At 40.0% G+C, this 13,142-nt stretch overlaps 1 protein-coding gene across 1 annotated transcript in view; it reads left to right on the forward strand.

Annotated features, from left to right (window-relative positions):
- Positions 1 to 13,142, forward strand: part of SLC25A13 (solute carrier family 25 member 13) — a 209,976-nt gene that overhangs the window by 32,162 nt on the left and 164,672 nt on the right. The window contains 1 exon segment of the mRNA XM_082398331.1: positions 470 to 523. Within this exon segment, the coding sequence (XP_082254457.1) occupies positions 470 to 523 (54 nt within the window).

A 13,142-nucleotide genomic window follows, 5' to 3' on the forward strand; every position in this document is an offset into this window, starting at 1 on the left:
TTGTGGAACTGTGGGAAGTAATTCCCTTCTGTTAATATTGTTTGCCTTACTCACTAACTTCTCTAAGAACTGTGTTCTCTTGCATCGTTAACGAACAAGTTGTACTTTAATATTCGCCCATGAAAGGTGTGGGTCACTCTGGAGTGTAGTTTAAAATGCCAGGTGGTTACAAATCTGTTTCAACTTTTCTTTTTTTCTTATTCATTTTGGGGAAAAAATGGTATATATTAAACACTACATATTAGGAGCTTTACTGGTTTCTTGCACGGAATGTTATCATTCTAGAAGCCACATATAAGGAGTCTAATTTAAAATCCAGAGAGTAGTTTATGCACTGGGGAAATTTAGTGCCTTAAGTGTAAAAATGAAATCCAGTGATTTCTAACCTGGAGTTTATTTTCTTTCAGTCTGCTAGCTTGATTTCTCAGCTTTGTTCTAATAATATAAACATTTTTATATTTATTTATAGGTGGCTTTAACCAAGAGAGCAGATCCAGCCGAACTTAGAACAATATTTTTGAAGGTCAGTATAAAGGAATCTGTTGTGTTTTTTGTTTGATTTGTGTTCTGTAACTTTGAAGATTATTTTTGAGCAGCTCTTAATTTCATTGTTATATTTTTAAAAAATCCCCTGAAGTATCTTAAGACTTATAAAAGAGATCCTTTACAGTTATATCTATTTTTTAAAATGTATCAGACAGATCCTTGTAGGTGACTGTTTGTGATGGCCGCATGGTTTATATTTTACTTTCTTTTGTCTCACATGGTATTAGGTATTGAAACAGAGTTGCCGGGGGATGTAGTCTCACAACCCATTTACCTTTCCAGGATTGACTTGTGCAGTTTGATGATACTAATGCTTTTCCTCCTAAGAAGTTTCAAGCTCTTTGTAAATATCTTAGTAATCCTTCTTTCATCCAAAGGGGACTAGCCTTGTCTCTCCTTAGAGATTGTTATTGCTGTCATCATCATCATCTTCATCATATCATTTGACTTCAACTGTGGTGCCCTTGAGGAGGCCCCAGTATGAGTCATAGTAGATACTACATCCCAACAGACACCACACAAGTTTATTTCCGTAGTTTCTTATGCTTGCACCTACTTTGTGATATTAGGCACTGAGTGATTAATACTCTAATAAAAGCCTACCTCAGGTCCCAAACACTGGACCACTTTTAAGGTTATTTAACTGGCAATGAAGTACTAAAAAAAGAAAGAAAAAGCCGCTTTTGTAAAGAAAATTTAAAAAAATATATATGTGGACCTTTTCTAAACATGATGAAAAGGTAGCTGTGCTATATATAAAGAGGATCAAGCCTTCAAGTGAGAAACTTATTATACTGCTGTGTATCACATATATGGCTTAGGAAGTTATTAATTCTGTGAGCATCACTTTCCTCATCAAACTGTGTCACTATTAAAAAATTGAGGAATCAAGGAATTTGAATACTGATAGGATTATTTGATATTAAAGAATTGTTACTAATTGATTTTTTAGGCCAGGTAATGGTATTCCGAATATGGGAACTATAGAGTCTTTTTCTTTTAGAGATGTACACTGAAGTATTTGCAGATGAGATTATGATAGCTGAGATTTGCTTTTAAATAACCCAGTTTTGGTGAGGTGTAGGAGAAGTAAGTGGGCAGTATGAGGATAATTTTTGCAATTGGGAAATGGAATATTGGGTTTATTATACTATTCAGTCTACTTTGTATATATTGATGTATGAACATTTTCATAATGTCATAAAAATTTGTAAAGATTCAATGAAAAACTTATTTGAAAGTGATATGCATTAGATATGCACGTGATATGCATAAGATATTGATTCAGTAAATGCTTGAAATTAAATAATTCAAAAAAAGAGACAGACTCCAAGAGAAAATGGTTAAAAATATGAGCAAAATATGAGAAAAAAAATTTGTAAGGTGGATTGTATTATGTATAAGAAAGCAGAATTCTTTATAAATTTGTTTTTTGCCCAGAAAGGTCAATACAGTGTAGAGATTCTAAGGTGGAAAAGAATTCTGGATAGTGAAAGTCCAGAAAACAGAAACACATTTCTTTCTCACCTAGACTAGTGTTTGTTGCTGTGCACGTTGGGCCCCCCATGATTGGGCTGAGGTGTGTATGAGTGAACCATAGACATTTTAAAGGTGTGTATTTAAGGTCTACTCTTATGATGTAATTCTGGAAGACCACTTGCAGAAGAGCACGTGAGTAGGTTGCTAAAGAACCTAGAGAGATGCATAAAACTTGTTAACTCTAGCTGGCCAAGTCATAATCATTCCTTGAACTCAGGATCTGTGTACTTCCGTTTTCTAAACCAGCAATAGCTGTGGGCATCCTTCTGACAGGAAATGGGAACAACTTAGAGTGTCTCAGTAGGTGGTGCATCTTGGATACTTACTGCTTTTGATGTGATCCAGTGCAAAGGCTCCATGTAAAAGCCGTGCCCACCTTTTGATGGCACGTGGTGGCTGGTGAGGCTGGGTTAAGATTCTGCTTTGGAACAACGTATCTTTTCCAGCTGCCACATCTCAGTAGCAGGCACGTCTTTACTGGAGACAAATGAGGTTGATCAGGTAGACCCAAGGAGGGTGGCAGTCCATACAGAGTTCTGGAGAGCCACCTGTGGGGCTTCTGTGTCAGTGGGCCTGAAGGCTGGGCTGGAATCTTTGGGACCAGATAGGGGAGTGCTGTCTTCCCTTGGCGTGGCTGGGACTACGTGGCTTTTGAGTGAGAGTTCCGTATGACTTAGAGTCCGAGAGGATGATGTGGGGCAACTGTCCCCGAAGAAAACAGTGGTCAGCAGTTTCTGGAAGGGATTGTGGATCTGGCAGAGGTTCGGGTGATCTCATCAGGCTTGGGTAGTGTGGTACCAACACAAATCCACCTTGGCTCCGCATGCTGAGGATCTCTTGTTTACTCTCTGCCGCAGACGCTGTTATGGGGGAAGAATAGGGAGCGAGGCGCCTGGGGGCTGGACCAGGCGTGTCTCTGCTGGGGCTGGGCTTTTCAGTTAAGCTTGGATCAGCAGTGAGCATGCTGTAAACCTGACTGCTTTGCTGACTTTCTATGACTCTTTCCTGACTTTCCTTATTTATAAATATCCCAGCCTTCTCTCTGCTAAACTAGTTAGATGATTCTTCTGTAGCTTAGGGGAGGTGGAGAGAAGCTTCACTGCACCCTTTGGACCAGATGTGCTGGTAACAGGGGAGTGGCAGCTGTGAAGAACAGAGAGAGCTAGCAGAACCAAAACAGATAAGGAGAGAGGGGTCCTGGAGGGCTAAAATGGGCCCAATTCTGGCTTATTTTAGTATTTTGAAAAGAGTTAAAATCAATTCCACTTCATTTTTTGAAGCCGCTTACTGTATGTTAAGTACAGTGTCAGGTGTTGGGGATATAAAGATGCATAAATCATGGCTCCTGCCCTTAACTCTCTCACTGTGTGTGTGTTGAAGTGTAAAAAAATAATATGGTTGATCTGCGTTATATAGCATTAATTAGCAGGGAGATGATGTGGGGCTAATTACATCTTCCTAGAGAGGGTCATTAAAAGTTGCGGCAGGTGGTGATATTTGAGCTGGTATTTATCAGATGGAGAAGCTGGAGGAGGGTTGTAGAGCAAAGGAAGACCGTTCCAGGCAAAGGAAATAGCATGACCAAAGCAAAGAGCTCTAAGAGCGCCAGGTGTGGCAGTGGCCTGCAGCATAGGGTCTTAGGCAATGGTACTAGAATGGTAGGCAAGGTGGAACTTGGCATAAAGCATCCCCAGCCTAAGGTGTTTGAATGTCTTTATGCAGGCTTTTCTAGTGATATGTGGCGGGTAATGTTTTGTCTGGATGTAGAAGTTGAGGTCTAGGTGTAGTCAGTTTTGTTTCTAACCTAAACGTTGACATGGGGTTTTCCTCTGCCTAACACTTTCCGTGCTGCTTCATGTTAAACAGGTGTGTATTTGAGTGCTTACAGTTTAAATAAAACCCCATGGAAATTTGCAGTGAGTGGGATGTGCAGAAAAAGGAGACCAGATTTACAGGCATGCAGAAGGTAAAAAAATCTTAAGTCAGCACAGTCAAGGGTCACTTGTGTGGTTAAAGCAAATGCCACAGGAAATGGGAGGAGGGAGCAGTCCCTGTGGCGGGGAGAGGTCAGAGAAAGCGCCTTGGAGAGGGAACTTGAGGAGCCCCGGGATCGCGTGGGAGCTGGAAGGCACTGAGGAGGGCAGCTGAGGCTTCTGGGAAACAGGACTACATTGGAGGGAAGGCCTGGAGGTGGGTTTGGGAGCAAACAGCCTCCAGATTGAAGGATTCCTGCTCATTCTTCAAATGTTTATTTAAATTCAACTCTGTGCCAAGGAGTCTGCCAAGTATTACAGAGTGTGGGTGACAAAATTAGAAAGAGAATTGGGAGTTTGCTATTTCTGCTAAGCAATAGGAAGCCATTGAAGGTTTTCTGAGTTATCCAGCGACATGGAGTGTGGGTCTGAGATTTGATTGGTGCAGCAAGACCATGGGTTAGGCAGCTATGGATGTAATTCTGATGTGAGACCCTAATAACTTGATGAGGGTTTTGGTAGCAGGGAGAATGGAGAATGGGCAAGTTAAAGACATTTTGAAGGACCATTTGATTGAAATGACTGATCTTGTATTCTTTGTCAACAAAAGCATAATATATACTTTAAAAAATGTTCGTAGGCAAAATTGGAAAAAATAATTCCTTCTTTGAAAAACTTTTTTCTTATGGTAAAACAGTTTCTATTTTTTGAAAATTTAAAAGGCAGTTGTGTATAAAGAAATGTAACTTGTGACCCATCTATATTTATGTCTATATGTTTATATATACATGTATCCATTTCCCTCTCCCTGTTTCTTTGTCTCTGTGTATGAATATAATTATTTTCCTTAACAGGAGGAAAAATACTGTTTTGTATCCATTTTTTCCCTCACCTAAGATGTTATGAATACCTTTTCCGATAATTGAAAGCATTTCTGCATTATTTTTATTGCTATCATATTACTGTATATGGCTGTTTTACCATAATTTATCTAGCCACTCCCTATTACTGGATGTTTAGTTGTCTTCTCTGCTCTATTATAACAACACTGTAATGAATACCCTTAAAACTACATTTTTGCGTATAGCTAGCATTTTCTTAAGATAAATTCATAGAAGTGGCATCTTTGGATTAAAGAGTGGGTTTACAACACTTTAAGGCTTTTGGTTCTTGGCACACTGCCTTTCAAGAAGATTGTGTCAGTACACGTTTTTGGGAGTATGGAAGTTTTCATTTCTCCACATTACGATGTCAACTCAGATTATTGAAAAAAATACAGCAGCAGCAATAAAAAACCTTTCTGCCAACTTGTTAGTTGAAAAATTGTATCTTCTTTTAAATTTTTATCAACAGTAATATATTTTTCTGTATTAACTTTGTGATAATTGTATTTAAAATTTTTTGTTATAATTTACAAATATACAGAAAATAGAGTAGTACAGTAAACACCCACATAACCACCACTTAATTTAAATTAATATTTGTCATATAGTTTCACATATATATATTTAATGACATATTTCAGTGTAAGTTAGCTGTCACCATGATTCAGCCGAAATACATTGGCATACAGCTCCAAATAATAACAGTTTCCCTCATGGCCATAATATATATCACTGTGCACTTAATAAAATTAATAGTAATTCCTTAATAACATAAAATACTTGATCCATATGGAAATTCTTAATTATACTTTATTCCACCCCTATAACAGGGAATCAGGGTGAAGAATGGTCAGACGTAGTGATGAGGTGTGTACAGCATTTCTCAGTGGCTCGAAAACAGTCAAGGAGGATTTGCCCTTCAGCCCTCGGATGTGAATGATTTGTGGCAAAAACGGGTGGCTGGATGATTATGGTTCTGGTGTGTTCACAGTTGATAGACTATTTTGTTCCACCAGTGGTGGACAGGCCAGTTAGGCCCCCTGGCCTTTGAGCATACAGTGTAGTGACACATTCCTTTCCTTTGCTACTGTATTCATTGGGTGTGGTGGTCTTCATGTTGACAGCTGGTTTATTAGTCTTCATGTTGACAGCTGGTTTATTAGTCAGGGCTCTCCAGAGAAACGACCAGTAGGAGATATCTCCATCTCTAGCTCTAGCTATTTATCTATCTAATGAGATTTATTATGAGGAATTGGCTCACACCATCCATTGTAGAGGCTGAGAAGTCCCATGATATACTGTCTGCAGGCTGGAGACCCAGGAAAACCTGTGTGGTAATTCAGTCCCAGTGTGAAGGCCTGAGAACCAGGGGAGCTGATGATGTAAATCCCAGCCTGAGGGCCAGAGAAGATAGGTCCCAGCTCAAGCAGTGGGGAAGGAAAAAAGGTGTGAATTTTTCTTTCCTCCACCTTTTATTCTATTCGGTCCCCAGCGGATTGGATGAAGCCCATCCGTATTGGGGAGGAAAATCCACTTTACTGAGGCCACAGATTGAAATGCCAGTCTCATCCAGAAACACCTTCACAGACACACCCAGAAACAGTGATTAATCTGGGCACCTGTTGGCCAAGTTGACACATAAAATTAACCATCACAATTAGTATTTTACTAGGTTGTGCAAGGAATCCTAAAAGCCTTCCCATTTTATAAGTATATATGTTTAATCATATTAAAACTTCCAAAAATTGTAAGGAAGAGAAGCTTCAGGTCATTTGTAAAATGTATTACCAAAGAAGGATTAAATGACATTTCAAAGATGTGGTAGGTGTAAGGTATAGTCCACTCCCCAGACAGGGACCCTCTGTCCATCAGTCTAAGGAAAACCTTTGACATGTTTACTTTAATCACAGGCAGACCACCCCAGCCTTGGTGCTGAGCTGGTTTTTAAAACTGCAGAAAACTGTGTTCTTTGTGTCCAAATTAACATGTTCTTACATTTAGGAGATGATTTATCACCTCTAAAAAAATGAGGCAGATAAAATATCTGAGATTTTTAAATGTAAACTATTTTTTTTTTAAAGATATGAATTGCCAGGTAATTGGTACTGTGGTTTGTTAAACTAGCCAAGGTATTTTTTTAAATTTATTTTAATTAATTTATTTTTGGCTGTGTTGGGTCTTCGTTTCTGTGCGAGGGCTTTCTCTAGTTGCGGCAAGCGGGGGCCACTCTTCATCGCGGTGCGCGGGCCTGTCACTATCGCGGCCTCTCTTGTTGCAGAGCACAGGCTCCAGACGCGCAGGCTCAGTAGTTGTGGCTCACGGGCCTAGTTGCTCTGCGGCATGTGGGATCTTCCCAGACCAGGGCTCGAACCCGTGTCCCCTGCATTAGCAGGCAGATTCTCAACCACTGCGCCACCAGGGAAGCCCAATGTAAACTATTTATTGAGGGTTAAATGAAGTGCACAGATCATAAATGTACAGCTCCATGAATGTTCGCAAAGTGAGTACACCCGTGTGCCCAGCACCTCCGAAGCCCTCTGATGCCCTTTCTAGTTAATACCCGCTCCTTCCAAGAGTAACTAGTTGTCTGACTTCTGTCACCATATATTAGTTTGCCTGGTTTTCAACTTTATATAAATAGAATAATACAATATGTATTCTTGTGTCTAGTTTCTTTCACTCTTGCTTTATTTGTAAGATTCATCCATGTTGTCGTGTGTAGTTGGTATTAGTTTATTCCATTGTGTGAATATACCACAGTTCATTTAAACTTTCTGCTGTTGACATTTGAGTTATTTTCCATTTCTTCACTGTTCAAAATAGTGCTGCTGTGGGGTGGGACCAGCTTAGCGCTGTGGCCCTGATCCAACCCCTCTGGCCCCAATCCAGCCTCTAACCAAGGTACACACATGGGGGAAAAAGTGAAACCCGCACAGAAATGCAGCCCTAAAGCCTTCAGGCCCTGACCATGTCCCAAACCAAGGCAGAGACTGCTGTCATACCCAAGAGAAACCCAGCTCCCAACCCCAATAGAGCTGTGATGGCCACTGAGCAGAGAAGCCCTGGCTTGCACATGGCTCTGGCTCTAGCCTCTCCAACTCCAGCTCCACCTCCTACCAAGGCGGTAGCTGCCAGTACACCCTGGAGAAGACGCAGCCCGTGCTCACATCAAATCTATCTCTCCCACCAAAGCCTCTGGGCACGTGCAGACTGCATATGGATGCTCCAAGGACACGCCTTCAAGGCCAGGAGAGGTAATTGTTTCACCTAATTTCATAGAGACAGAGAAAGTTAAACAAAATGAGAAGACAGAGGAAAATGTTTCAAATGAAAGAACAAGGAAAAAAAAACCTGAAAAAAAGACTAATGAAAGAGAGATAAGTAATTTACTTGATAAAGAATTCAAAGCATTAGTACTAAGAATCTTAACTGGGGAAAAGAATAGATGAACACAGTGAGAATTTTAATAAAGAACTAGAAAATATAAAAAAAGAACCAGCCAGCACTGGAGAATACAATAACTGAAATGAAAAAAAAATACACTGGAGGGAATTAACAAGAGATGAGGTGATATAGAACATATAAGTGATCTGGAAGACAGAGTAATGGACATTGCCCAATAAGAAGAGCAAAAAGTAAAACACTGTAAAAAGTGAGGATAGTTTAAGGAACTTCTGGGACAACATCAGGTGTACTAACATTCGCATTTTAGGGGTCCCAGAAGGAGAAAAGAGAAAGGAGTAGAGAGGGTATTTGATGAAATTATGGCTGAAAACTTCCCAGATATCCAGGTACAGGAAGCACAGGGGGTTCCAAACAAGATGAACCCAAAGAGACCCACACCAAGACACATACTTAAAACGGCAAAAGGTAAAGATAGAGAATTTTAAACGCAGCAAGAGAAAAACAAAGTCACATACAAGGGAACTGCCATAAGGCTGTCAGCTGATTTTTCTGCAGAAACTTTGCAGGCCAGAAGGGAGTGGCATGATATATTTAAAGTGCCGAAAGGGAAGAACTTACAACCTGGGATACTCTACCCAGCAAGATTATCATTCAAAATTGAAGGAGAAATAAAGAGCTGCTCGGACAAGCAAAAACGAAAAGAGTTCATCAGTACTAAGCTGACCTTACAAGAAGCATTAAAGGGTCTCCTTTAAGTGAAAAAGAAAAAGCTCCAATAAGAAATTATAGGAAGGGAAAAATCCCACTGGTAAAGGCAAGTATATAGTAAAGGCTGTAGATCAGCCACTTAAATAAGCTAGTATAAAGGCTAGAAGCCAAAAATTGTAAAATTAACTAAACTACAATAAACAGTTAAGAGATAGTCATGAAGATGTAAAATATGACCTCAAAAACAAAATGTGGCAAGGAGGAATAGAAAATGTAGATCTTTTAGAATGTGTTTGAACTTACCTGACTTAATCAGTTGAAAACAAGTAGATATAGGTCAACATATATGAACTCCATGGTAACCACAAATCAAAAAACCTACAGTAGATATGCAAAAACTAGAGAGAAGGGAACAGAAATATATCACTAAAGAAAATCATCAAACAACAAGGGACAAGACTAAAAGAAGAAGAAAAGAACGGAGAACAACTATAATACAAAACAGCCAGAAAACAGGTAACAAAATGACAAATAACATACTTACCAAAATAATATTGCTGTGAACATTAAAATGCTAAAGCATGGGTTTTTTTTGTTTTTTGGTGTGAAATTGCTGGGTCTCTGCTTACGTGTATGTTCAGTTATAGTAGATATTGCCAAGCAGTTTTCTAAAGTGCTTCACCAGTTGCATTTGCTTCACATTTTGCAAACATTGGTTATTTCTTTTTAATTATCTTGTGTATGAGTAGTGGTATCGCACTGTAGTTTTATTTTCCGGTTTCGGTGGAATTTTTTAAGGGGTCGGTAGCTTGACAGTGATTCTAAAGATCATTTGGGGAAAATCAAAGAGTGATTATGGCCAAGAAGACTTGCAAGAGAAAAGTAATGCAATGTTTTGTTTTATTTTTATTGGAGTATAGTTGATTTACAATGTTGTGTTAGTTGCAGGTGTACAGCAAAGTGAATCAGTTATACATATACATATATCCACTCTTTTTTTAGATTCTTTTGCCATGTGGGTCATTACAGAGTACTGAGTAGAGTTCCCTGTGCTATACAGTAGGTCCTTATTAGTCATCTGTTTTATATGTAATAGTGTGTATATGTCAATCCCAGTCTCCCAATTTATCCCTCCCCCCGTTCCCCACTTGGTAATCATAAGTTTGTTTTCGACATCCATGACTCTATTTCTGTTTTGTAAGTAAGTTCACATTCATTTGGCAGATATTTATTGAACATGCTTCACTATCTGCCAGGCAACAGTCTGGAACTTAAGGATATAGCAGTGAGAAAGGAAAAAAGTCCTGTCCTGGCAGAGTTTTCCCTCTAGTTATAGCAATTAAGATGCATGTAATCTTGCAAGAGTAGACAGGTCAATGCCTAGGATAGACCTGAAACATTTCCTGCTTCAGTGATAACAGGAGCTGTCATCCCATCCTGGCATTCTCCCATGGAGTTTGGTCAGAGTACATCTTGACCTTAGGAAGCCATTGATGACTGATCAGAAGTGGTACTGAAGATGGACTTGCTTGCCAAGCCTTTCCCTGGTGACCATATGATAATTTAGTATGTGGTAAACATTACATCCTAAATGGGGGAAGAGAGAATGATTTGATGTATGATCCTAGGACAACCAAGAGAGTAAGTAGAAAAGACTCAAGGTGGAGGATCCTTTCTTCAGACCACATAGAAAAACAAAGTACCAATAATGTACTGAAACCTAAAGGTAAAAGATAAAACGTATTCAAGAAAAGCTAAGAGAAAACGTGGGTGAATATTTAGTCTTGAGATGAGGAAGAACTAGTTTCTAAACTTAGAAGTAATGGAGGAGATTGCAAAGGAGATAAAAATCTACAGACTCAATTATATAAAAATATTAAACGCGAATAATATTTACAACAAGTATGATAGACAGAGGGGGAAAAGGCTATGTTCTCACACTGTTGGTGAGACTGTAATTGATACAATCTTTCTGGAGAGCAGTGTGTTAATAAGTATCAAGAACCTTAACGATGCTCTCCTTTGACTCAACAATTTCTCTTCCCAGAGTCTAGCCTTTGAAAGTTGCCAGGAATTTGGACAAATGTTACATACAAAGCTGGTTACCTTAGCTTTTTAAAAAAAATACCCCGAACTGGAGATAATCCAGTAATAATCTAATGTCTACTGATGGGAGAAGAGTTAAACTGTGTTTTTAAATAAATGAATTATTCACTACTATAAGCAAACATAGGTATAATTCTAAATCATAGGATTGCTGTAATTAACAGTGACATTTCCTTTATATTTCAGTCTTGTTTTGCCTCAGTTAGGAAAATCAAAGTATAATCCTTCTACGTTTGCAAAAAGCCAAATTCATTGCTAACTGAAGAATAGTAAGATTAGTGGGCCATCTTTGAGCTTTTCTTTTGTACAGTGCTAAAAAATGTTAAACAAAAACCAATAATCTAGAACATATATAAAATACCTGTTGTGTATAGGGCATTGTGCTAAGTGTGTTACATGATTGTTCATTTATTTCTAGTATCAACCTTAAGAGCAGGTAGTGTTGCTATCCCCATTTTACAGGTGAGGAGCCGGAGGCCCAGAAAGCTTTAGTTACTTACCTGAGGCCCTACAGGTGGTTAGATGCAGAGGCAGAAGCAGAGCTCTCTGCAGCCCAGGCCCGACAGACTCTAAAGCCCGTAACTGAGTATCTAACCAAGAGCTTATCCCACATTGGAATGACTGAAATGTAGAAATGACAAGTGACTTTTTTTTTTAATTAATTAATTTTTTTATTTGCTTATTTTTGGCTGCGTTGGGTCTTCGTTGCTGTGCGTGGGTTTTCTCTAGTTGTGGCGCGCGGGCTTCTCATTGCGGTGGCTTCTCTTCTTGTGGAGCATGGGCTCTAGGCATGTGGGCTTCAGCAGTTGTGGCACATGGGCTCAGTAATTGTGGCTCTCAGGCTCTAGAGCTCAGGCTCAGTAGTTGTGGCGCACGGGCTTAGTTGCTCCGTTGCATGTGGGGTCTTCCCGGACCAGGGATCGAACCCGTGTCCCCTGCATTGGCAGGCGGATTCTTAACCACTGCACCACCAAGGAAGCCCCAACAAGTGACTTTTTAAAACAGTTTTAATTGGGATTAACTGCAGTTACAGAGGGAACAGAGATGCTATCATTGCGCCTCTGTTCACTGTGCTCTCCCATCACTGTGGCTCCTGTCACCCAACTAGCTCTCTTCTTATAGTTCATGGTCCTCATCTCTCCACCCTGCAAATCACTGTTTGATCCCAAGGATCAAGAGGCCCTCTCCTGCCCCATAGGAATATGTGTGATGCCCATGTTGTTTCTCAGCAGTTCCCACAGCCCCCGGTCCTCCACAGAACAGAAATGAGCAGGTTCCCCTTATGTGAACTGGAACGTCTTGCAGGCAAGACCTGGGGGAACGCTGTGAAAAAGCATCACGTGCCACCTTATTCTTTTGGTTTTTTTGGCCACACTGTGCAGCACGTGGAACTTCCCTGACCGGGGATTGAACCTGTGTCCCCTGCAGTGGAAGTGTGGAGTCTTAACCACTGGACCGCCAGGGAAATCCCACCACCTTATTCTTGTTGACCATTTCTGCTCTAGATGGAGAGGACACTAACCACAGCAGCATTTCCTACCTGCTTCCATAAAATCTCACAGCAGCCCTGCTGTGAACAGGTTGCTCTCCAGCTTATCCTGTTTGTCATCCTTTTTTTTTTTTTTTTTTTTTTTAGCATTGTTGCCTTTGAAACAGGAAAGGGGGCAAAAGAATTGGATTGTTTTCATTCATGATTTCAGAATTCTACTTTTTTTTTTTTTTTTTTTTTTAAAGCTACGTGTTCTTGCTAAAGAACAAGACAAAATTTGTCCTTCCAAATTTCTGTAAACCTGGGTTTCTCAAGCTCAGCGCTGTCGACAGTTGGCTGGGTGTCTCTGTTATTGGGGTGGAGGATCGTCCTGTGCGTTGTGGGTATTTAGCGGCATCCCTGGCCTGTACCAAGTAGATGCCAGTTTCTGTTTCTGCCTCTCCCCCCAAGTTATGACAATCAGAATTGTCACCAGACACTGCCACATGTCCC

Source organism: Balaenoptera borealis (genome assembly GCF_965194805.1).
Source record: "Balaenoptera borealis genome assembly, chromosome: 7".
Classification (NCBI taxonomy): Eukaryota; Metazoa; Chordata; class Mammalia; order Artiodactyla; family Balaenopteridae; genus Balaenoptera; species Balaenoptera borealis.